Source organism: Cricetulus griseus, chromosome 3 (genome assembly GCF_003668045.3).
Source record: "Cricetulus griseus strain 17A/GY chromosome 3, alternate assembly CriGri-PICRH-1.0, whole genome shotgun sequence".
Taxonomy (NCBI): Eukaryota; Metazoa; Chordata; class Mammalia; order Rodentia; family Cricetidae; genus Cricetulus; species Cricetulus griseus.
Genome location: NC_048596.1, coordinates 148966365 through 148993280, shown reverse-complemented (window position 1 = coordinate 148993280; position 26916 = coordinate 148966365). Strand labels below are relative to the sequence as shown.

Below are 26916 nucleotides of genomic sequence, written 5' to 3'. Positions count from 1 at the left end.
AGAAGACTCTTGAAATTAAGGATCATGAAATTAAGGATCCTACAGAGTAAGTCATTTATTATACTTGTCCAGCCAGCTAAATATGACAAAGCTGATTTTTAGATCTCCTCTTTCTGGCCTCAGAACCAGAGTTCTTTCCCCTGATACAGGGCTGGATTTTTACCTAAACATAGTTTCCAAAACAAACACATTAAATTATTAGAGTGCAAAGCCCTAGATTCAATCCAGCATCACAGAAACTCAACATGGTGGTACACCTATAATTCTAGCACATGAAAGGTGAAAAAAGGAGAATAAGAAGTTCAGAGTCAACTTCCTGCACAAGGTGGTGAGATCTAAGCTAGCTTCTTTAGAAAATGAAAAGAAGAATTCACCATTAATTAATTAGCAAACGATGGGGCTGGAGACTCATCCCAGAGGACCCGAGTTCAATTCCCACACAGCAGCTCACAACCATCTATGATTCCAGTTTCTGTGGAATCTGATGCCCTCTTCTGACTTTTGTGAGCACTGCATGCAGGCAAAACACATAAAATAAAATATATTAAAAAGAAGATGGTGACCTTCTTACAGGATGATTCTATTAGACTGTTCACTGTGAACCCGCTTTGGAATAAACTGATTTCAAGGACTAACTCACAAAGAGATACATAAGTCAACGCTGTCTCCCAGAAAGAACATTTTAATTTTAAGCAACAGACCCAGAGTATGAATTATAGACCCTGATCCTTTCACAAATTGGGAACTGAGTGAATCAGAAAGGAAAACATGAATGCAAAAAAAAAAAAAAAAGAAACACCAAAAGGAATCCTGATATCTACATTAGAGAACACAATATTTTCCTAATGGAAGTGCTTAGCATCTATATAAAGAAGTATTCTAAGGGGAAGAAAAGGAAGGATGCAGAGGTCATGAAGGAGCAGAAAGGTTGAGTCAGGTGTAGATTAGAAGAAAGGATATGTGATAGGTAGGGTTTTAGTTGGGGGGGTGGTAGGGGAGGAAGGGAGGGAGAAGGGAACTAGGATTGTCATGTAATTCAATCTTTTTGTAATTCAAATAAAAATAAAAATAAAAAATAAGTATTCTATAAGCTTGAAAACATGTTATAATACTTAGATGCCAGCTTCCACATCTTTTGAGGAAAATGAAACACCAATGTACATTACCATTGCATATTAGCATATGCCACAACCAGACAGCAGTGAAAAATGAGGCAGGAGAATCCAGAGAATCCAAAGGTAGTAAGAATGATAAGTGATAAGACTGACTCAGAAGTATTAGTATGGACTGAAGGAGAAAACCCACCTGGTTCAATATCTCCAATCTGGATTTAACACCTGGCCTGAGCTCTTTCATTTCTGGCCACCACCTGGTTCATGTCATTGTGTGACCTTAGTTTGGGATTCTAGGTATTTTATGATCTAGGCGTTACATGGCTGAAAACAGTGCATTTAAGGAGTCCTCCCAGGTAAATATGAATTGTTAGTGCCTCTTTAAGTAGCCTGCTTTGGTTAATATTTTACTGTGACTGGAGCCTGGGACTCTCTCACACACCCAGAATACCTTGTGGGTATTCTAACATATCACACATGGCTGGCCAGGCTGTGTAGCCATCCACCATTGATGTGTGTGTGTGTTTGTGTGTGTGTGTGTGTGTGTGTGTGTGTGTGTTTGTGTGTCCACATACACGTGCACATGCTTGTAGAGGCCACCTGTCAATCTCTGATGTCATTCCTCAAGTACAATCTACTTTTTTCCTTTTTAAAAAATACAGGATCACTCATTGCTTATTAGGCCAACCAACAAGCCTCATCTTGGTGTCCTCATTTTTCAGAGTACAAACACACATCACTATATTCAGTTTTTCTTATATGGGTTCTAGGGATCAAACTCAGATTCTCCTACACAGTCTGTCATTGAGTTCGTTACCCTATGTCTCCTCTTCTGGGCAAATAGGAAAGCAGTCATTATTTTGCAAAACTGTTGTAAAATTCAAAGAGATAGCATGCAATGCAGTTGTAACAGAGCTTGGAGTCATATAGAAAACCTGCTGGTCTTACTAGTTAGAAATACTTTTTAAAAATCAGTGTTGAAATAATTTTCAGTCAGCTAAGAGAATATGTCAGCACATTTCTTTCCATTAATTTGTCACAACTCTCATTTCACATATAGAGAAAGAAGGACCCAAAGAGAGGAAGTGACTCACTGAAAAGTAAAAGAACAGGTTGATGGTACAGCTGGAACAAGTGTATTGATTTGATGTCAAAAATGCTCTAGCACCATGCTGAAATGGCACACAAAGCAGACAGGACTTTGATGATCTAAGTAAATGCTGTTCTTTGACTCTCAACTCCCATCTGTTCCTCACTCTTTGGTAATTTCTGGAGCCTACCTCATTGGATTTTGTTGACGTAAGCTCTCTGTCTTGGCTTTTGGTACACACAGCTGGTAGAATTCAGAAGCAGTTATTCCTAGAAATGTCAGCAATGTTCCTGGAGCTACAGTGATGCACCTGAGAAATTTACCCTACTACAGCATTTTTAGGAGGGGATATGCAAACAGTATGAAGAGCTGTTGATGGAGTTTCTTTAAAATGGAGGGCTGCTGGAGTTGGACAGGGAGGACAGAATCCTAGGAACTCTGAACTGTTGTCTTCTAAAGCCCTACACTGAGAAACCTCATTAATGCTGTTTATTCCTGCCATTTGCTAGCTGTGCCCTGTCTCAGCACAGAGAGACCTCTGTGATTGCTGTCTTCATTGTGGTACAGGTGCCATAGAAGCCAGTGTTGGACATATTCCCCACACAAATCCAGGCTCCCTGTAGAAGACTAGAGTTGAAATAGAGAAGTAGAATATTTGTTGATTGGACATTGAAATTCTCGTTCTGGGGGTCTGTACTAGGAAAGGTATGGTTCTATACCTTAGGAGCTTCAGAAAACAACCAGGCTGAGCAAGGGGAGTCTGTAAGACCTCATGTCTGGAAATTAGTGTAACACCAGTGGCTTTTGCTTTAGAATTAATCAGAGAACAGAGGAGAATAGCCAAGGCCAGAAAACCTTGTTTGATTTTCTAGCTGTAACTGGTGGTACATCCAGTGAAGCATTTGGAGCTCCAAACTGCCCTCAACCAGGGCTTCCAAAGTCAGCATGCAAATCAAACATCTGCTAATAATAGATCACTGGCAACCTCACTTTCAAAACTTCTTCAACTTATATAACTTTATCAGGTTTAAACATGAAAAATAAATTTGCATATTAATGAATGGATGTGCTTGCTCATTTTTACATATGGAACTAAACCGTGGCTGAATATTTGATTGTGCAGAATACAGGGCATTTTGACATTTTACGTAACTGATGGATATTTTTGTTTTCGGTTTCTCAGTGCTGAGAGTACCACTCCAGATAAATATGTAGAATCCAAAGGCAAAAATATATATAAATTCATTACAGGCTCTAGTGGAAATTATGTTCTAATCCCAAGCCAAAATTCAAACTTGTTTGTGATTATTCGGTCAGCAATTCAAACACCAATTTTTTTACATCTTAAACAATTTTAAGAATCTTATTTATGCGTACTGTATTTAGTATTTATATCAATTACTCACCTCCTTCCCCCTTCAACTTTTCTCATGTCCCCTCCACTCCTTCTCAGATTTGTGTGTGTGTGTGTGTGTGTGTGTGTGTGTGTGTGTGTGTGTGTGCATGTGTGTGCATGTAAGCGCTTAGCATTTTAGAATCCAAACACATACTAATGTGATACTTACATGCTGAGGAATGATGAAAAGAAAATATTTTTTAATGTTTGTTTGTAGTTATTAAGTCACTTTCTATGAGAACAGAATTGTTTGTGTGTACAGTAAAAATACCACAAGTGGTTCATGGCATATAGTAATCTTGAATCTGAATCAAAGTGAGTTAGACAACATTCACTGTTGTTACGTGCTGGGGTGGCATGGCAGGGCAAAGTGGGACCCATAGGTACTGAGAACCATGGTATAGTGAAGTCATGTGGTGCAACAAGGAAGATCACTGAAGCCAGGTGGTGGTGGCGCATGCCTTTGTTACCAGCACTTGGGAAGCAGAGGCAGGTGTATCTCTGCAAGTTCAAAGCCAACTTGGTCTACAGAGTTCCAGGACAAGCTCTAATGCTACAGAGAAACCCATCTCGAAAAAACAAAATCAAATAAAAAATAAATAAAAAGGAAGATCACCGCTAGAATCCCCACTCCACCCCCACCCAAAAACATAAGCACAGGGGTCTGCCTTATTTTTTTTTTTTTTTGGTCATTGTACATTCAGAAACATACTGTAAACAATGTTCTTTAATGCCCATATTCAGATGCATGACCCTCTGGTGGATTGTGACAAACTCTCAGATGTGACTGGGTTTCAGACCTGCTGCCCTCCAGTCCCAAATAAACACACAGAGGCTTATATTAATTATAAACTGTTTGGCCAATGACTCAGGTTTCTTATTGGCTAGCCCTCTCTTAATTATTAACCCATTTCTACTAATCTATGCATTGCCACAAGGCTGTGGCTTACTCATAATGCGCATGTTACTCCTTTTGCAACTGCATGCATCTCTCTTGATACATCCTTTCTGTCCTCCTTATCCCAGGATTCTCCTTGTCTGGTAGCTCCGCCTATACTTCCTGCCTGGTTACTTATTATTGTACATTAGGATATTATAAAACAAAGAAAACATCTGGCCAGCACTCTTCATGTTGAATGGGCACTTTAGTGCTGTGCTGTGTGTGGAAGTTCCACCATGTTCCTGGATTCCTGAGTTCCCAGGCTCCAGCTGACATTCATCTACTCCCAGTTTGAAAAAAGCAGGAGAATGAGAGTTGTTCCAGGTTTTTCTGACTGGGTTCCAGAATGAGTGACCAGTTAAGTGTTTTTTCGTTTTGGTTTTTTTGACACTAGGTCTCTAAAGTATACCTAACTGACCTGAAACTCTGGATGTAGAGCATGCTAGGCCCACTGCATAGAGTTCTGCCTCCAAAGTACTGGGATGAAACATGCACACAACATTACCTTCTAGTTAATCAATATTAAAACATCATGAAATCCAAAGACAAAACAGTGAGCAATTTCATAGGAAAGGGAAAGCAGAGAATTTTACTTTATTATCTGTTTGGGTCATTTTAAGTTAGTACAGGAAAATAATGTCCTTTTACTCCTAAAAACATTAGCATTAATATTTTTGACACAACAATATCAATGAAATGTTTCATTACTTTTACTTTCCAAGTGTTCTTTCTGCACTTGCTAATATGGTGATCAAACTTGGAAAGCAGAGGGCAGAGGTGGAACCAAGAGTGAGGTGTGGTGGGACTCAGGGTGGTCCTTTTTGCCTGGGCAGGTCCACTCTACTGGAGGAGCAGGCCCAGGAAGATCCAAGGAGGGGTGGATGGAAGGATTTGGGGCTCAATCAGAGCTTACACTCACCTCAAGCAGAGGGCAGAGGTCAGAGGGGTGTCCAAGGGTGAGGTGTAGCCAGACTCGGGGTGATCCTGCCTGGGCAGGAGCAGGAAGGAGGGTCAAAGTTAATTTTGAAAGTTAAAAATATCTGCTAGGAGAATTTTGTAGAAATAAAGGTATCATTGGTTACTTCTATGTCTAACTATATAACTCCATAGCAATAGAAACAACTCCAAGCATTTTCTGAAAGCCCTGAAGTGCTTGCTTCCTTTTCATCATTTTTACCTTAATGGATAAGACTAAGCATGTGTTTCATTTTTCAAAACTGCATGATAATATACCATGGGTACCTGTGTTTTCATATAAAGAGAATTGCAGATGTCTTGTATGTGTCATCCCATGTGCCTGTGTCTAGGCAGTTTGTCCTTGGGGTTCTATATCACACTGAAGGTTGCATCAATGTTGCTCGCTTCAGCAGAGAATGTTATAAAATTTCAAGAAATTTTCAATTTCATTTTTATAAACTTTAAATCACTGTCACAACATAGTGATTGTGCACATTGCCTTCAGCTACTTTGCAGCAAACTTGCCTGTCAGTGATGAAGGAGAAAATGTGTGTGTGTGTGTGTGTGTGTGTGTGTGTGTGTGTGTGTGTGTGTGTGTAAATGTTGGCAAAATCTAAAATTTAGAAAGATAAATAAAGGGTAAAAATAGGTGATGGGTGGACAGAAGTACACATGGATTATGAAAAAGAGACTAAGGGAGGAGCTTACAAAGGGGAAGAAGGGATTGGGGGTAGTAGGCGTTGTATGAGGTTGGGAAGGTGAAGCTAATAAAACATAAGTTGATTTGAAAATACTAAAATGACTTCTAATACTCTATATGACTATTTAAATAATTTTTGAAAAAAAGAAAAAATAATGGTGGCATTGGTTAAACTAAAGGTGTCAGAACATAATAACTAAAAGGCATGGTAGTGGGAAGAAATGCTGTTTGGAGGACTGGGGGTTGGTGGCTGTGGAAGGAGCTAAAAAGGATATGGACTTTGAGAATTACCGGAATATCTTCTACCCACATATGAAACTACTGAACAAATTAAAAGAAAAACAAGAAAATAAAAGATGGGGCTGCTGATATGGCTCAGTGGTTAAGAGGAATGGTTGCCAGTACAGAGGAACTGGGTTTGATTCCCAGCACCTACGTGGTGGCTCACAACTGTCCATAGCATCAATCCCAGAAAATCTGATGCCCTTTTCTGGGCTCTGTGGGTGGGCACGGGACATACACATAGTACACAGATAGACATAAAGGCAAAACACAATGCATACATTCACACAGAGAGAGAGAGACAGAGAGACAGGGAAAGGAAGAAAGAGAGGAGAGAGAGGGGGAGAGAAAGAAAGAAGGGAAGGGAGGATAGAAAGCAGGGTGTACCAGCTCTAAGCAGACTAGCTATGTGAACTCTGGGCATGGGGGTAGATGGTGCTCACACACACACACACACACACACACACACACACACACACACACACACACACACACACGTATGCACACATGCATGCATTCACATGTATACATTGCATACTAGGAAGTGTGAAAGAGAATATGCATTTTATGTCTTTTTGGATTTGGGTCCTTGTAATTTAAAAAGAGGCACGAGAGAGAGAGAGAGAGAGAGAGAGAGAGAGAGAGAGAGAGAGAGAGAGAGAGAGAGACCCCATGTGACAGAGCTTATGTGGGGGCTTTCTTTATTAGGAGAAAAGGAATGAAAAAGGGGGAAGGGGGATGTGAAGACTGTCCTCTGGGGACAGGAGCAGCAGAAAAGAGAGGCAGAGAGAGAGGTGCAGACAGAGAGACAGGCCAAGAGAAAGGAATGGGGGGGGGGGACATGGGAGGTGGGAAGGTCCCTATTCAAAGGGAATGTAGTGAATGTGCATAGGAGATGTGACTGCAGCTGAAGTCATATCTTGTCAGAACCTCAACGGCAAGCCAGTATAGATGCATGAATACTAACATTCCTCTTTTTGTTTACTGTAAAAAGGTGAGGAGTTAGAACAGGGTGGCAGGTGAGGCAGGGATGAGGACTCCGTGTTCTCCAGACTACTTCCTATGGACCTGGGGGGCATCTCTCATCTTTGGGGTACCTGGGAAAGCTGGGGTCTGGCCATGTCCTTGAGTAGCTGGCTCTGTGGAACTGAAAGGTGTTACAATAAATCTTTCCACCAATAGCTGCCGAGCCCCACCACCACTTGGGTGCTTTACGCCAGCTGCCCACCCGAGTTAGGGCCCAAATGAATACACAGAAACTTGTATTTCTTGTATTTGTAGGTTCAAAGCTGCGTGGCCAATGACTAAGACTTCTCATCTGCTAGTTCAGTCTTAATTATCATAAATCTATATATGTTATAAGAATTATCTTTAAAGAGAATGGCTTTTGCTGGCACCCTCTCTTGCCGGTGGCTCACATCCTGCCGCTGGAGGATGCGAAGGAGAAAAGGGTCACTTCCTGTTTCCTTGCTAAATATGAGTCTCCTTGCTATGTCACTTCCAGCCTGGATCACCACATCTCTACTACACTTCCCAGAATCCTCTTTGACTCCTAGTCCTGTCTAACTTGCTGTTTCATTGGCCAAACAGTATTTTATTCAATAATCAATAAGATAAACATACACAGAAGTACTTTCCCCATCAGAAAGGTGCCTCCTGGGCCTGGGAAAATGCTGTTCGAGGTGGATCCAAGTGGACTCCCGGGGGCTCAAAGCACCTAATCTTTTCCACCCCCACAGCATTACTGGACATGTTTGGTAGCCTTACACCTCCAGCTCTGTGGCCAACAGCTGGTAGTACTGCAACAATAGCTGATTAGGAATGGTCAGTGGGTCTCCTAAAAAAATTCCAATGGGAGCAAGGAGGTATAAATGATGGCATAGTTCCCACGATCGAGGCATCCCAGCAATTCAGAAAGGGTCAATTATCAGAAAAGCACAAGCCACCATCATGCAAAGAGCGGGGACCAAGAGACCTGAGCCTGAGAAAGACACAGTCACCTGGTACCAGGATTTAGAGAAAAGCCAGAAGGTGAGGAGAAGACTGCTCCAGAAATGAAGACTCACATCCAGGGGATTGGTCAGAGGCACGTAGCGCCGCCAGAGACACAATTGCCAATTTTGAATGGAAGCCACCAGTGAACAAGAAAGCAGATTTGCTTCAGGTGGAATAGAGTAGATCTATTGAGGGTCAAGCAGGTGGGTAGGGTCCCAGCATGAACTGATTAACTTTCAGTGGACCATGCCACTAAGCAAATATGCTGTATGCAACAGAGTTAATGTGAGAGGCTTATTGGGGGAAAGGCAAAGTGGAAGGGTGATACCTCCTTCCATCTATCAATATCCCTGGCAGAAAATATCAAGATATAAAGTGCTGTGAAGCAGGTTTTCAGTAGGCTTATTCCCCATGAGTGAGGCAGAAAGAGATCTTTTTATCAAGCTTTTTATCAAGCAAGAATCACAAGAAAGGAGCAAGCTGCCTGGTGATTCATGCAGGCTGATGAAGGATCCAAGGGTCCCAGAAAGAAACAGGCACAGGCCACCCAGTGAGTCATCACACAAAAGGCTGGGGCCAGGGCTTAGCAAGACCAAAAAGCGAAAACCCTTCGTGGAGAGATGAGTGAAAATGGCAGTTTATAAAGGTGAAAGGGGAAACTCCTTGTTAGGATGGGGTGTTTAATTTTAGTTGTGTATATTAATTAGGTGAGCCAAAGAGGGCTTGTGATTGCTATATTTTGATAGTTGGACCTTGGTAGTCAGCGTCAGGAGGAGGAAGTGACCGAATAAGGGAATACCAAGTGGCCAAATAAGGTGGCTGTATTTTAGAAAGGCAGAGGGAACAGTGAAGAAGGGCAAGGCCTGCCAGAGTCATGTTTGCTCTGCTCAGGCTGGCTAGAGTCCCTTCATATTATCAATGTACTTTGCTCATATCCTCCACCCATTACCCTCTCTTCAACTCTCAAAGTCTGTTTGATGGCATACATACTTGTTTTCTAAATGCAGATATAAATTCTGCATTTTAGAGAAAGCAGTGATGCTTTCCTGAGTTTGGCTATTTCATTTACTATAATAATCTCCAATATTTTCCTATAAGTGCTTCATCATAATAGATTAATACTCGTGTGTGTGTGTGTGTGTGTGTGTGTGTGTGTGTGTGAGAGAGAGAGAGAGAGAGAGAGAGTGTGTGTGTGTGTATGTAAGTGAGTAGTGTATTGTGAGTGTGTGTGTGTGTGAGCGTGTGTGTGAATGAGTGAGTGTGTGTGTGAGTGTGAATTTGTGTGTGAGTTGTGTGTGTGTTTTGTGTGTGTATGAGAGTGTGTGTTTGTGAGTGTGTTTGTGAGAGTATTATGTGAGTAGTGAATTGTGAGTGTGTGTGTGTGTGAGCATGTGTGTGAGTGTGTGTGTGAATGAGTGAATATGTGTGTGTGTGAGAGTATGAATTTGTGTGTGAGTGTGTGTATGTTTGTGTGTGTGTCTTTTTTTCATTTTCTTTTCATCTGATAATGAGCATCTGGGCTCCTGCCCATTATACTACTCTCTATCAGAAGAGCCTGTGTTCCTGAACAGCCTCTTAGCTGATTTGTCTGTGAGGCTTAGCCATATGAAAGGCCTGGCCCAGCTTCCCTGAATCTGTACTTGCTCTTCCCATGTACAGTGACCACTGATTGCTTTTTTCTCTATAAAGAATCTGTTCTCATTCGGCCATTATACTGGGAAGTCTCAACCAGATTTACTTTGGGACTGTACACATGGTGTGTCTTCGTGTGAGTCCTTCAAAGACACAGAACCAAGAGGAAGAAAGAATTGGGGGATTGTCTTACAACAGTTATGAAGTCTGAGAATGACAATAAGCTACATGTAAGCTAGTCAACCTGGGATGCTGGTGGTCAGGTCAAGTTGGATGCCCTAAGTACCAAATAAGTTGATGGTATAACTTTTAGTCGAAGACCAATGATCCAAGAACACATGTTCCCTAGCACAAGTCCTCCTCCAGGTCAAGGAGCCTGGAGTTCTGAAGTTGAATAAAGAAAACTATTATCACAACCCCAGTCCCAGAGTTAACTGGATGGTATAATCCACACTAAGTGTGGGTCTTAACCACCCAGGCTGCTTGTTCACATGCCACTCTCCTCTAGAAACAGACACACCAGAAATAAAAATTTGCTGTGTCTCTAGGTAATCCTTCATATACCACATTATCATCTAAAATTCATCATCACTATGTCTATCACTGCAGCACTCCTGACCCGGACTACAGATCTGCAAGGGAGTTGAATTTAGTTCCAGTTTCAGAGAGCTGTCTCAGTGACATTTCACATGTTGGTGCAGTTCACACAGCAGATGAGAATGAATTGTATCTGGTGTGTATGCCAATTCACTCCCACTTTTCTACCGTGAATCTTAATCCTGAAGATGATAAGGAGAAATGGCTTGTGAAAATATTTCCCTTCTGTTTCAAAAAACAGTGAGTAGATAAGTGGAAATTTAAACTCCTTTACAGAAAAAAAGATGGCAAGGTATTTGACCCTCAGACAGTGAAAAGGGGTCTGTGTTTTTGCATTCTGAAGCCCACATTGATAGGGCTTTTATAACTGATTTACTGTAGACATACAGCATGTGCAGATTATTGAAAATGTCACCACCATGATATCCATCCTCAATCCAAAGTCCAGCTGTTGAATACACACTATCCAGGGTCTGTAGCACTTAGGAAGAATGCTTCCTGCCAGCCTATGTTCACTTTCTAGTACTACCAGGTGCAGGTATGTAAATATATAACTATAGGAGTGTGCAACAAGTTCTCTAATGGTGTAAACATCCAGTGTATGGAACACTGAGAAAGAGCCAGCATCTCTTTCAAATGTTGCTTAGGAAAGCTCACAATAATAATCAGAAAACCCAATTTGCAGTGGCTTAAAATTTAAGAGTTTGAGTTTTCCCTTTAAAAGTTATGGAGCATGCAGCTGTAGACATCTGTTCAAAGGTCAGCCTCATATTATTGGTCTGTCTGTCATGATCACATGATTACTGTCATAGTCCCAGTTATTACATCTCTGTTCCTGACAGAAAGGTGGGTAGAGTGGAAAGATATCACCACTTTAATCTAAACTTTTAGGAGAATACATGCTTCCATATATAACATTGTAGGGGATGGTAGGTCTTAGGGACATCCATAACTTCAAGAATTTCTGGAAAATCAAAGTCTGGAATCATGTATGGTTATTTTAAATCTTAAATGGCTCATGATCTTTTCATAGTATCTAGAGTATTGTATTCTATAAGGAATCGAGAATGGAACAGAGAGGGAGACATGCTGTAAGACAACCCTCTGCCAGGAATACTCACAGAAAGCCTTACAGAAGAGGTGCATTTGTGCTAACATTTGAAAGATAGCAGACAGACATACAATACTTAAGAAAGAAGAGTATTCTTGGGGAGGATAATTATTTGAAAAGTCACAAAGTCATGAAAAAATAAGATGAAAGCACTAGGAATGCTTATTGGTTGAAGATCAGGTGAGAGTTGTAGGTATGAGCCAGTGTCATCAAGCTTAACTTGATGTAAGGAGTATAGCTGTTTCTCTGTGAGCCACGTGGAGTTCTAGGAGTCTTCATTCAGACACCCGTTTTGCAGTACTCCTTGTCTCTGTAACTTGAAGCTGATGTTCTTATTCACCTGCTGTCTTCACACAGCCTCTGACTTCTCAGCTCCTGTGCACCACGAATGACTATTATGATCCTTTTTGGGTACAGTTCTAGACTCTTTCCACAGACTTATCCTCACACTGAGGCCTTGTTCTGCCTTTGACTTTCTTTCTTCTGTGCTCTTGATCATAATGGAACTCTCATCACCTCTTTCATCACCTTAGCTTTTCTCTTCCCAAATGCTGTTCATTTTTTTGTACAGTAATCAGTTTCAGTCAGTTCTTCTGGCTCACTAGAATATGCACACATCCTCAGCCTTTATAGAACTTTCAGACCCAGTAGTATCACATGCTCCAACCTGCATGCTGATGCCTTCAGCAGCCTATATGATAACCATCTTCTTCTAATGGGTAAAAGGCTCACTTAGTGTATCCAGAAGTCCTCAGTTACCTCAGTTACAAGCTCAGGTCTACCTCAAGGATAGGAAAAGAAAATTTCATCTCTAGTCCCCTCATCTTCTGTAAATATCATATTCATTTCTAGGAAGATAATCATTTCATAGTTGCAGATAAAAGGGAATAAAGAACAAACATTTCTTGTTTATCTCTCTACTTGAATTCCAGTCTTGCCTGTGCAGATTTCTGATCAGATGGGGAAGAACAATTATCTAAATTTCTGTACCTGACTGGAGTATATGTTGGTTACTGTTCTCATTAATATGACAAAAATATCTGAAAAGTTACTTACAAAAGAAGGGATTTATTTTGACCATTATGGCAAAGAAGGCATGATGCCAGGAGTGTAAGGTGGTTGGTCATGTTATATCTGTAGTCAGAAAGCACAGATACATAAATACTGGTGCTTAGCTCACTTTCTCCATTTCATTCAATCCTGGACTCCAACCCATGGGTGAATCATCCCACTTCAATTAATTCTCACTGGCATGTTCAGAGACTCGTCTCCTATATGATTCTAGATCCTGTCAAGTTGACAATATTAACCCTCACAGAACATAATGATAATGTCACTTGTCTTTTACAAGTCTGGTAAGAAGAAATGAGTGATGACAAGTGAAGTATTTTAAGCAGTGTTTGGCACAGAGCAAGTATCAAATCATGTGAACAGCAAAATATTATAATCATCATCATTATTGATATTATCACTACTGCAATGTTAATGAACCTCAGAAATGAGAATGAGTTATGGAAGGTTCTCATCACAGACCTTGCAGAACCAAACAACTCTGTTCATCAGATTCACACAGAAATCTACTTAGGGCACATTCTTCAGTGTCAGTGTCAGGTGCTACTACCTTCAAACTAGCAGTGATAGGTGATTCTGTCCTTCAAGAGGCCCAGAAATGGCATTCCTCACCAAGCAAAGAGCCATGAGTCAGTGTTTCAGAGTCATAAATGTGGCTTAGTAGCGAGTAGAGGAACAGTGGCCCAGGAAATATAAGCCCATCCTATACATTCCCCACCCCCTGCTGTGTGGCACTGGGCAGCATGCTATGCTACTCTGGACCCTAGTTTCTTGTCAAATTGACTCCATCAGTAGAGGGAACATTAAACCCTCTTTAATGTCACATGTTATGCTTGTAAGTTAGAATGGATGGTTAGTCAATGCCTGTCTCTTTCTCTTAAATGTAACAAATAATCACAGCTGATTTTGATAAATGTGGAATGAATAAATAGTGTAGTCCCAAGAAAATACTTTAGAGCAAATCACCTAATCAAAACACATCTTTTTTGTTTCTGTTTTTGAATCACTGACCATCTTGGTGATCCTGGGCCAGTCTCAGCCTCAGACACACCATCTGTGAAAGGCATTGGGTCAACCTTGTCCGTTTCTTTGTCAGCCTGACTGGTCCTCATCCTGCACTTAAGGAAGCTGAGGTCCCAAGAAGGGAACGGAGTTTATGGTAATATCTAATGCAGTTGAAAGCAGACTGCAGCTGAGCTGAGGGCCACAGTACTTGTGGCTGTCATAGTGTGCTGCTGCGGTAATGGGTGGCAGTCAGGAAATGTAACCTAAATCACACACACACACACACACACACACACACACACACACACACACACACACACACACTTCCTATTATCCAACAATGACATGAAAGAGGGGTAGAAACACTTTGTAGAATCAAAGGAAGTCACCAATGTGCACCCTCAAAAGAGAGGACAGAAGGAGCTAGGCCATCTCGGCCCATCTCCAGCCAGCAGGCTCTGTTTCTATAGTCAGACCTCAGCCTACAGAGTAAACCAGAAAATCTGAGGTGCGATGTCTTACTGTGCTCAGAACGTTTATTTGTCATCATTCTAGAGGCTCCCAAGGTCCAAGACGGGGGAGATTCAGTATCTGGTAAGAGCCCACTTCCTGGTTCATAGGTAGTACTTTCTGGATGTATCTGCATATGGTGGAGTTGAGGCTGCGCTTGGTGGGTCTCTTGGATAAAGCCCCTATGCCTTCCATGACCTAAGTACCCCAAAGGCCCTGTCTCCTAATGCCATCATTTTAGAGATTAGGTGAATTTTAACATGACACTGGAGGAATATGAGCATTTAAGGCTTCTCTAATAATATTCTTTTATACCCCAATGGTGAGCGCATTGAGGGGTACAGAGGAGAAAGTTAGAGCTGCCATCAAAGCAAGGAAAAGGAAGTTGTACAGCAACTTAATGTTTCCTGTTCTCTATAGACCAGAAGGAAGGCCTGGCATTCCTCCCTTCACTAATAGGTGGTTTATGTAGGTGCCTTTGACTGGTTACCCCTCTTGTCTCTTCTTAGAGTGATTGTAGGAGTCTAGAGAGTAAATTATCCTATTTGTTTAATGTGAATATAACAGTGTACCTGAGATTGTAGTTTTATTGGAGATCCATTTTCTACTATGCAAAAACCTTGATAGCCCAAGGTTGAGGTACCTGCCTCTTGCCCAGGCCCTCATGCTCCTTTTATCAGATGCCTACCCCTTCATAAAGGCATTTGCCCTCCTATCTTGATTCCTCTTAAGGATCCTGTGTCTTAAGCTGTTAACACATAAATTTTGAGGAGTGCTTTCAAAATACAGCACCAGCAATGCAAGGGCTCACCTGTTGGTGAGCCCTCAAGAGACAGCTCCCTTCCAGGGACACATTGTAGCATTCAGCACACATTACCTCTTCCCATTACAGGTCTCCCACAAAGGCTCCTGTGGGTCTAGTTCTTATTCTTACTCCATGCTGAGGCTTGGTCTCGCTTGGTGTCTTCTATAGACACTGGGAATATGACCAGTAATGGGAACAGCCATCATGGAGCAACCCCCTTGGAGCCAGGCCTTCTCTGGTTCTGCTGTCCTTTAGCATATTAACTTCTCCAGAGCCCATCCTCCATATCTCCTTCAGCCCCCCTGTTGATATCTGCTGACACCTTTACCCATAAGTAACTCCACCCTTCTAGGCCCTCTGCAGGCCTTCCTGCCTTTTCTGGACTCTATATCCAGATCAAAGACAGCAAAGTGCTGTGGTTAGTCAAGTAGCCTCTAAGGTGGGTTGCAAGGTGCCAGGCACAATTTTATGAGACTATGGAAAAACAGAATCTTCTGGAGCCTCCCTTCCCTTCCTAAACAGGGGTACTATTCACAGTGATACACCCATGGACTTTTGTTATTAAAAATTAATTCACATTATTTGCTGTTAGTAGTCATGACAAAATAGAACTATTTGTAAGAATGAGTACCAATAAATATTAATAATCCATTACTTAGAGTAATTTAGTTCATATTATACTCTAAATATTCACTTATTTTTCTCATTTTTTCCCTTACATATTTTCTCTTCTCAAGCAAGTCAGAAAATGTGGGCCCAATACCTCATTTCTCATCTGGAAATTACAACAGTGTCCCCAGCTCTGATTTTGCTCTGCTTACCTTACCAGGCACATCTTTACACACAGGGATGGCTCTAAAACCTCATCAGTCATTTTGCTCTCTCTTTGGAATCTGTAGTGGCTAGGTCTGAGTTCCAAATGTTGGCTTCTCGGGTATAGGAAGTCAGCACAGCTGGGTTTCTTTCATTCCCAACCCCATGCTTCAGCATGACCTTCCCGACATGACTCACTTGAGCCCATCTCTCCCTGGAACCATGTTCCTCTCCTCTGAGCCCCAACTTAGGCATCTTCCATCATGCTTCTATTGACAGTTTCAGAGCTATCTCTTTTCCATACTTTTCCCTCCTCTGTGCCTTCCAACTACCTATCTGGGCCGAGAATATTCTACGGGCAGCTGCCATATACTTAGGACATCTCTCAATCTGGCAGACTTCCAAGGGAACCAACATTTCTGTGAGTTCTTGCCCAATGCCAGATTTAATGTGTTTACTTTTCATAGCAATTCTATGAGTCTATCACTCAGTCTTGGATGAAGACAGAGACCACACTAATTATTTAAATAGGAAATGCCATGTTTAGAAGTGGTAACCAGGCATAAAGTATAGACTTGACCTTGAAATAAAAAACTTAAGTTAGAAATTACAGGGGATGACTAACAGTGTGGTGCTTGAACAGCAGAGAGGTCACCAATGTCAGAGAAGCAGGAACCATGGAGCTTATTGTGAATGTTGGGAAATCTGTATCATGAATTTTTGAAAGGAAGGAAGTACCAATGGTGGTAGGAGAAGGAGGCCCAGTGATGTTCTCAGTATCCAAAACCCCAGAGAGAAGCCATGTCTCCCCTCCTCAGGCCCCAAGTGTCCTTCTCCAGGACTCTCTGAATCACCAAAGTAGTTTCTTGTGGAATGGTCCCAGCCTCTGCAATGCAGAGATGGAGGATCCCAGAGATGAAAGACTAATAATAGCATACACAAGAACTGTGAATGTTCCTGTAATGCAGAGAATAAGGGAACTTCCCATGATTAAATGACAGCTTATGACATAGGCAAGATTTGATCCATCACCAGCACTAGCTCCCTACCACTCTGCCAAAAATGTGGAATGAATGAACTGCAGACTCATGATCATACTTCATTCAGCCCCAAGCCATGGAATCCTGTGTTGTTTGGCCCTCGCAATCTGTCAGTCTCTTTGCTGCCCTTCAGGTCATCCACTGGAACTCCCCCAAGAAGCTCCGTGTGAAGAACAAACACGTGGAATTCTTCCGCAACCTCTACCTGACCTTCCTGGAGTATGATGGCAACCTCCTACGGCGGGAACTATTTGGCTGTCCCAGTGAAACTGATGTCAACAGTGAAAATGTGAGTGTTCTACAAATAGTGGGAGAGATTGGCTACATTCTCAATTGTCTGTTTTGGCTCCTTTTTGAATTCTGCAGTCAGCTCAGGGCTGGACCCTGACATGAAACCCATGGCCCAATGGGGCAATGATCAGATCATCTGGTCACTTCCTGTGGATCAATATGGACTTGGAAGGAGACATTAGCTCACCTGAATGGGTCAGAGTGAGTTTCCAGGCAGACAAGCCATCAGAATTGCATTGTCTGCCTCATGACCGGGAAATTTCCAAGCTCGTGCTAGTGGAGGTATCCATATAAGGACATATAGATATGATATAGGATTGATTGGGTGGAGCTTAGGGTGACACAGAAGGAGACTTCTGTAGATACTGGTTCCTTCCCAGCTGATTTGGGCAAGGCAAGTATTGAATGAAGAGTTATAAGAAGAGCTTGAGATATTGGATGCTTTTTTGCTATTGTTATTTCTTAGTCTATCATATGCTATAGCTCATTTTTGTCCATTGAGTACTTCTTTTACTATTGAAAAAGTTCAAGCAGAGAAATTAAGCAAGTTGCCCATGGTAACAGAGCAAGCAATAATGCTGGCTGTGAACAACACTCAACTCTTAAGAATACGGGAAAAAAGCATGGTAGCCAACAGGAACATATTCAAGCTGACCTGAGTTTAACTCTATTACCTTTGTTGACAAAAAAACTACAGGTCTCATCTTAAAGGGAATAAAAGATTGTTTATTCTTGTGTCATTTTTAGTGTCTATGGCCCAGGAACACAGATTTATGTCACTCCAGAGTCCATGTTCCAATGTGGAAGCAGTTTTATGAAGTTTTATAAATTCACAGATCAAAATTAATTAGCAGCCAATGCTACATATCAATGACTGGTGAGAACCCAGGCAGTTTCTTTCCTTGAGGAGCAGCCAAGAGATAAGGAGATAAAATTGGCACTGAAACCTAAATGACAAGAAAGCCAGCTGTAGTCAAGCAAGGAAGATACATTCCAAGTAGCAGATTACCTGGTGCAAAGGCACAGAGGTTTAAAGAGCAGTAGGGACTAGTTGGGGAGAGAGAAGAGGGACATGTGGGATGGCAAAGGTCTTTGTAAACTAAATGAAAAAGTATCTGAATCTAGAATTTCCCTCTGAGACTCACAGGCTTTAATAACTGTCGTAGATGTCCTGAGACATCTTTTAGGCTCCCTGTGGAAGGTAAGGAGACCTTACTGGCCTCTGATGGAGTAACTGATCACAGTGAAGTTGCTACTTGCACCAGCTCTTCTCCTTGTTCTCCTAGACTCCTCAGTATCTACAGTTCACTCTGGAATGGAGAAGGGAAGCCAGGAAGCACTGAGAAGCACAGTTTCCATTTCCCTCAGTTTTTCTCTTGTTCAAATCAGAGTTTGTTCTCATCACTGTTGGTGAATACCTGTTTGGAGTTTTCTCCCAAATGAGCAGTGTAAACTCTCTTTTCCATCACTTCCCCTCTGTGGCTGTCTACCCATTCTTGAGTTCTCAGTGTTAACCTTAAGTGCCTCAAAGGCTATCTATCTGCCTCCTCCTTTGCCTGCATCCAGAGGTTTAAGCTCCTCTAAGAACCTGGAACTGTGTTTGATTGTTCATTATGTATATATAAATGCAAGCCATAGTCCAAGAGCTTGGCAGAACCCTGTGGTAGACATTAGACACAGAGCCATATGCAAGCTGCCACTTAACAACTCGTGAAGCAGAGAGGCCAGGCTTTCTAGGTCTGAGAGTACCCTGCTCTAAGCACTTAGCACCCTTGCCTTTCTCCACCAAGTGCCATGTACCAGCTATACTTCCCCATTGGTCCTGTATATGTGTGCCTTCCCACCACCTTGTCTCTGCCCAGCCTGTTTAAATGTTCTCATTTAAATGGTGACCCAGAGTAACCCCTTAAGTGAAATTCTGTGACCTATCTCATTTTCTTTCCATCAGAACATACACTACTATCTGCAATTACATAGACTTTCTTTCCTGGTTTTTTTTTACCCCCAATATCAGGATTCTAGGTTGGAGACTTTGAAGCATTTGAGCCATTATCCTCTCAAATCCACTCCTAGAACAGAAGCAGGTCCATGATAATTGCTCACAGAATTAATGTAGTAAACAGTTATAGAGAGAATAAAGCACCAGGTAAAAGGAAATGCAAGTAAGTGAAGAGGCAGAGGCAGAAAGCAGTGTGATGGTGGCTTCTGTTCAAAGGTATTGCACATTGCAGCCTCCAGCACAAGGGTTTTGGTTGGGTTGGGAGTTTGGGCTAAAGCCTGTTGATTTTATAGGTATGTTCACATTTACATTTGAGAGAAGCCAATGCAGAGAACAGAATAAAAGATAAGACTGAAACAGAGCTATGTTCCAGTCCAGGTAAAGACATGATAATGATGTTGAACTTGGCCAGGAGCAGCAGGAGAGCTCAGTTGAAATTATTTGTAGATTCCAAGGACAGGGGAGAATGAATAGCTAGCACTCATGAAGGCAACAGGTCCCTGTACCTGGCCAGACAGGTGATTTTGTTGGCTAAATTGTAAGTAGAATCACCCACCAGTGACAGAGGCTGCATCGGGAGATAGTCTGTGGACATTGCACTCCTAGTGACCCAACTCTTTGGGAAACCCAACCACCTGGTCCTTTGCAGCATGGCAAAGGTGAGGTAAAAACAAAGACAATCTGGCAGAGTGAAATCCAGAGTATTATCCAAAGCTGTTGTTTTGAACTCTAGGAAGAGGCCATCAGAGCTGGCACAGTGCACAGATGACTGACTCTGGAGGAAGCAGTTAAGACCCACTTTACTTGACCTTCAACCTCCTGATGGAAATGGGTTCCATGGCAGACTATGGAAGCCTCGAGAATTAATCCTCCACCCTGTGGATGCTTGCTGAGTTGACAGATACAGGACTAGTGATGAGACAGGAGGCTCTGAAGATTAAAGCCTGGATTTTACAGTGCTGTGTCCTAAGGAATGAAGACATGCATGAGGGTATCACAGGGTGGCAAGTGCCAACATGGTGGTAGTGCTCTGAGAGTGCATAGGCATGTCACATGACTAAGAGTTTCAATGGGAGAGATTTACTGAGGGGAGTAAAAATTTTAAAAATATATTTCCCCCAGTATTTGGAATTGAACCTAGAGTGTCATGCATGCTACGCAAACACTCTATGACTACACCCCCAGTCTCTTTCTTTTGCTAAGTCTGGCTTGCTTTTTGTTTTAAGATATAAAGTTTTGCTGGGTTTCCTAAACTAACCGTGTGCTCACTCTGTAGTCCAGGCTAGACCAGAACATGTGATCCTTCTGCTTGCTAAGTGCTAGGTTTGCAGGGATGCAACACCAGACATGGCCAGGAGCTCAGATTTGAAAACTGGATAAGTTGGAGTGTAGAGTCTACGGTGTGGACTATATGAGAAGAAACAGTAGAGACCAGGCAGGCATGGGCTGTAAAGGGTGCCATGTTCATGCCTGCTCAGCTGTTTCTTCAGTGATGGTAGGCAGTGATGGTGATGATGAGGGTGTGAACACTCTAGAGATTAGAACCTTCATTTTTCATAGACATACAACCTCAGCAAAGTCGCATAAATGCTCTTAGCCCCAGTGTTTGCCATCTGATATATGGTAAAGGGCTGTCTTTCTGAGTGTTTCCTAGCACAACATCCAAAGAGGTCTTGGTTTCAGGAACATTAGTATTTAACTTTTGGCTGAAGGGGACTGTCTTTCTATGAATAGACATCAGGTTAATTAACACTTATATGGGAGGAATGACTGAAAAACAAACCTGTGGAATCCCTTAGAAATCTATCTATAAAGCATACAAGTTATGTCACCTTAGCAGAAAGAATGGGTCATTTGGTTGTTCCTGATGGTGCAACCAAAAATAGTAAATAAATAAATTAGAAATGAGTCCTCTAAGCTTGTCTTAGTTAGAGTTATTGCTGTGATGAAACGCCATGACAAAAAGTAATTTGGGGTGGAAAGAGTTTATTTGGCTTATACTTTCATATCATTGTTCATCATCAAAAGCAGGGTATGACTCAAGCAGGGCAGGAACATGGACACAGATGAAGAGGCCATAGAGGGTGCTGCTTACTGGCTTGCTCCCCATGGCTTCCGCATCTGCTTTCTTTTCTTTTTTTGCTCCGATGTTTTTTTTTTTTTTTTAATTAGAAACAATATTGTTTTACATGTCAATCCCAGTTCCCTCTCCCATCCCCTCCTCCCCACCCCCCCTTCTAAAACCCTACCTATACATATCCTTTCTGCTCCCCAGGGAGGATGAGGCCTTCCATGGGGGGGGTCATCAGAGTCTATCATATCCTTTGGGATAGGGCCTAGGCCCACCCCCATGTGTCTTGGCTCAGGGATTATTCCTCTATGTGGAATGGGCTCCCAAAGTCCACACCTATGCTAGAGATAAGTACTGAACTACTACAGGAGGTCTGGTAGATTTCTGAAGTCTCCTCACTGAAACCCACATTCATGGTGTCTGGATCGGTGCCATGCTGGTATCCCAGCTATCAGTCCGGGGACCAAGAGCTCCCCATTGTTTAGGTCAGCTGTTTATGTGGGTTTCACCAGCCTGGTCTGGACCCCTTTGCTCATCACTCATCCTTCTCTGCAACTGGATTCCAGTTCAGTTCAGTGATTATAACTGACTTATATGCCATCCTATAGCCTTCATCCAGCAGCTGGTGGAAGTAGAAGCAGACACCCTAATCTGCTTTCTTATAAACCCAGATGTGGCAGCACCTACAATAGGCTCCCCACCATCAAACACTCATTAAGAAAACACCCTACAGGCTTGCCTACAACCTGATCCTACATGGCCACTTTCTCAAATGAAATTCCCTTGTCTCAGAAGACTCTACCTTCCATGAAGTTGACATAAAACTAGCCAGTACAAGGAGTGGCAAGGAACTGGGTTATAAGGAGCATAGCCTCCAGCCGGGGGACTGCCTATATGACAAAACAGTTATGCCTAATAGTTGGGCATCTGTCTCTGGAACCAGTGAATTTATTTACATACTGCAACATAATGCAGTGATTTGTAATATGCCTGGCTATCTATAGTTACTTAGATGGAGTAGGGATGGAGATGAGAATCTTTACCTTATCATATCTTTACCTCTTCCATTGCCACCTATCCCTCAAGCATATCCAGGAAACAAACCCTGATTGATGCTCCATGGAACAATGCTGGTGAGAGCTACTGTTGTTCTCTGCCCACTTCCCTATTCAAAATTCCATCTCTTGCATCTTGCTGAAATTCTCAAAAGACAGGGAATTCACCACCTCTAGGGCAGATTCTGCACTGTAGGCCCTCTCTAGATGAGGCCCTCTCCTTTTAACTTGAAAGCGGACCCTCTACAATGAACCTATCAATCAGAGTCCTGTCCTCAAGAACAGTTAAATCTAAGGGCAGTCTAACCTTGCATTGACCATAGCATGTCTCTCTATTATTTGTCAGTCTAGAACATGTAGCTTTTCCTAAGAACTGTACATTACAATAAGTCTCTCTTATCAAAAAAACTATGCTTCATCCAGGAATTTGCTGATAAAGGAAGTTCACCTTTTAAAAATGCTTGAGATAGCTGGGTATTACCAGCTATCTGGAACCCAATAAAGGGCATGCTCTTACTTTAGTAACTAAAATAAACTGAAGTAGTTTATAATTTTTAGTAACTCCATGGAGGCTGAAGAGGACAGAGGAAAGATACCATCTATTCAGGCATAAAATAGCCTAGAATCATTGGCTGCTAGTTCTGCACATTCTTTTATGACAACTATCACTTTTCAGTTTATCAGTATCAGGAACAGACCTGTTTATGTTCACTTCCCTGGCAACCAAAACAAAACAAAACCTATACATGCAAATGTTTTTATTTCAGAGAGACCCATGATGAAAGAGTTATCTGCTGTTAACAGCAAAACAGAAAAAAAAAATACTAGATACCAATGACTTTGAAATTTGTATGCAATTATAGTCAGCAATCAGCACCTGCAGATAGAGCTTTCCTATCCCATAGTCCCCAGCAGACATCAGTAATTGATAACTGCACTGTATCCACTTGGTCCCAGAGTGCATGTGCTTCCCACATCAGCACAATGAGCCATCAGTTTCTGTCTCCTACAAGTGTTGTAATTATGCAAGGCTGCTGGGCATCCCAGGATTGAATCTCTGGCATTACACCAGCTATTTGTACTCCTCCAGGAGCTCTATCCAATTTCGGCTATCCTTTGGGAGCTTAGGTTTCCTGAAGGGAATGAGAAAGAGAAATATAGCTGTTATTTGGTCCACAATGAGAAGGAACCCTTTTAAGGCATGTGCCACAAGAACAAACACTCAGAAGATTGGAGTCACACAAGTCCCAAATGATAAGACCAGCATTGTTACCAGGTCTACCTAAGGCCAAAGCTCCAAAGTAGGATGGTGCTATCCTGTGGAGGTGGAGATTTAGACATGACATGATAATAATACCGTCCATTTATTTCCCTTAGGATTTCTTACTCTGTGAACACTGCAAAGCATTTGTTATTGGTTCCATTTTTAGAGAAGAAAATGAAATGAAGGCTTAGAAAGTTAAAATCACAGAATGGGGTGATGGCAGACTAAGAGATGGTATCAAGCTCTCTTCTACATCATTCACTGCCCCTTCAGGTGTTAAATATATCCCCAAACACCACTCCTCCCTGTCATGACCTCTCTTCCATGGCCCCTTTCTATTTTTCTTCATAGCATTTGTACCAATTGATATACTTATGACATTGTGTGTGTGTGTGTGTGTGTGTGTGTGTGTGTGTGTGTGTGTGTGTGTGTGTGTATGCACATGTGCACAGCACCAGGTGTCAACGTTTGTGTGTCCTCCACTATTTCTCCCAATTTATCTTTTAAAATAGTCCCTCATTGAGCCTGGTGCTCACCAATTGGTTGCTGTGGCTGGTCAGTAAGCTTCAGGGATTCTTCTAGTACTATAGTTATAGATGTATGTAATCATGCATGGCTTTTTTTGTCTTAATGTGTGAACTGATGATTTGAATTTAGGTCCTCAGGCTTACATTGTGTGGAAAAAAATAATTTTGCATCACACAGAGCAAAAGAAACTTGGCAAGGCCATTTGTTTGGCAAAATAAAAGGTGCACCATTATTCAAACCAGTCTACACCAAGGCAGGAAGTTCACTAAGTTTTCCTTGTAACAAAGGTGGTGGCTGGGACTCTTCTCATTAGTGGGTGCTCAACCTTACAATCTGACTCAATTGTATAACTGGTGGGAAAGGAAAGGGTGTGTGAGAGTAAAATAACAATAAATCTATAGGTTGGGCAAAGGAGGACATTACAAGATAGAGGAGTTTTATGGAATAATGAGCCTTGGTGGGGGAGCTACCTGTAATAGGAAAAAATGCATTTCTCAAAGTAGGAAGTGCCACTCCATTTCTCCAACCCCAATTCATAATGTCAGTTTTGCTTTTTCTCCTTCAGAATATCTGCATATATGAACAGAGTGCCTGCCAACCATTTCTTAATTATTCTTGTTAACTATAAGAACTGTTGCAGTTGTTTACTTAAAAATGTGCATTTGCAGAATGATTCTAGAGTGTGGGATGAAAAAATCTATTCCAGGACTAGACCTATGCCTTGGGTGAAACTCCAGCTTTCTGTGACTTTCTGTTTCTCACCTGTAAAACAGTTACTAATTTAATTCGTGGAGGCCATGTTTAGTGGGATAAAAGTTAAGTTGTTCCCTGAACTAAGTTCTGGTACAGGAACTTCTTGTTATCTGTGTTGGGAAATGCTCATCTGATACACCTTTCCTTCCAGTCCCTCTGAAATGAAGAAGGCTTACAAGTTCAGATCTCTTATGCTATGAAGGTGATAGACTAGCCATCTGTGAAGCTCTGTTCCCTGATATTAAGCCCATGAGGAGGAAGAGACAGCAGCATCACCATGGCTCACTTAGAAGTTAAACATATGACACATATACACAGATTCTATAAACACTTTGTGACATCATTCTGTACAGCACTGATGAGGAACAGATGGCTTGTGTAGAAACAACTGTACCCTAGAGAAATCCCAGAGGAAAATCTGAATTTGCTACTGTACTTAGGCCAGCAGCATGCCACCAGGTTTTCATTCACACAATTTCAACTGATCCCAGTATGGACAGAACCTTCACTGAACATAGTTGAATATCGCCATGAAGGACTAAAAGTAGCTTCCAGGCTGGTCTCCTGAGTAAAAAAAATAGCCCAGGGTACCTGAAACTTGTTGACTAATGTACACAGCAGATGATAGTGAGCTAATGAGTTTCTCTCCCTGTCTTCCCTATCTGTGTGCTTCAATAAAACTTAACTACTTCATGGAAACTACAAGGAAGAAGAGCCTTGAATAAGATTTCAGGGGATGGTGTGGTACCCCAGGCTCTCTAAGAAAATCTCTGGGGTAACGTGTGTGTGTGTGTGTGTGTGTGTGTGTGTGTGTGTGTGTGTGTGTGTGTGTATGCGCTGTGTGGGCCGGTGTTATACTCTGCATATCCTTCTCTATTACTCTCCCTTTTCATTTTTTGGAACAGAATCTCTCACTAGGCCTGGAGTTCAGGGATCCAACTGCCTTGTCCCTCAACACTGTTGTCACAGATGGGTACCATCATTTCTGTATTTTATTTAGATGCTGGATATACAAACTCAGGTCCATGTACTTGTGTGGTAAATGCTTTACTCACATTTTCTTAATTTTTAATCTGAGGGCAGCAGGATTCTTCCTTACCACCTCATACAAGTGTTAAGGGGAAACAAATAGTGAGTATGAATTCCCTTTAAAGACAAAGTAATTTGAAAGTGTGAGCAACATTCTTATTCCTTACCCACCAGTATTTTTGTTTGTTGTTCCAAGACATCAGGAAGAAAGAACCCTCAAGCGGCCTTTGAGATTCCTTCTTTGGTCCATTGAACTTTGTCTTTATTACTTGCTGGTTAGGTAGCTTGTGCCTGGTAAAGTAATACATGCAATTATAGAGTGATTCAACATCCTGAGCAGAAAAATCCAAGTGACATTTCATAATTGGCATATGGCTCTTCTCCAGGTTTAGTAGCAAAACTCTTTCTGTCTTATTTCTGACCTCCATGAAGCCCTAGATTTCTCTGGGGAAATATAAGTTCATTTTGTAAATGTTACAGCTCTGGGTGGAAAGTCTACTCCAGTGCAAGTATTACAGGTCTGAAGGGCATGTATCAGAAGCTGAATACCACAAAGTCACACCACATAACAAACTTCACACAAGAGATTTATCGGGAGGGTCGCTGCTTCTGCTCAGGCATGAAACAGCAGAGAATTGAGCAGAAGACATGTGTTATATAGACTTTCTTGGAATGGATGATGGTAGTGACTTTCCCAGGTATCCTGGGATTGTAGGAAGTATATGGCCTGATCTTGGGGGCATTCTTGGGAATTGGTGGGATTCTTTGGCCTGATCTTGAAACTCATGGATTGGTGGTTTTGCTTTTATTTTTGTTTTCTTTGCCCTGGTCTCTTGCTTGAGATCAATCCAGGGCCAGTATGTATTTTTT

The 26916-nt window shown here is 41.9% G+C and overlaps 1 protein-coding gene across 16 annotated transcripts in view; it reads left to right on the top strand.

The window, feature by feature from the left end:
* Positions 1-26916, top strand: part of Large1 (LARGE xylosyl- and glucuronyltransferase 1) — a 520809-nt gene that overhangs the window by 443545 nt on the left and 50348 nt on the right. For all 16 annotated transcript variants that reach the window (XM_035442501.1, XM_027410534.2, XM_027410533.2 and 13 more), the window contains one exon: positions 17190-17345. In XM_035442501.1, coding sequence (XP_035298392.1) covers positions 17190-17345 — 156 coding nt within the window. The remainder of the gene's footprint in view (positions 1-17189; positions 17346-26916) is intronic.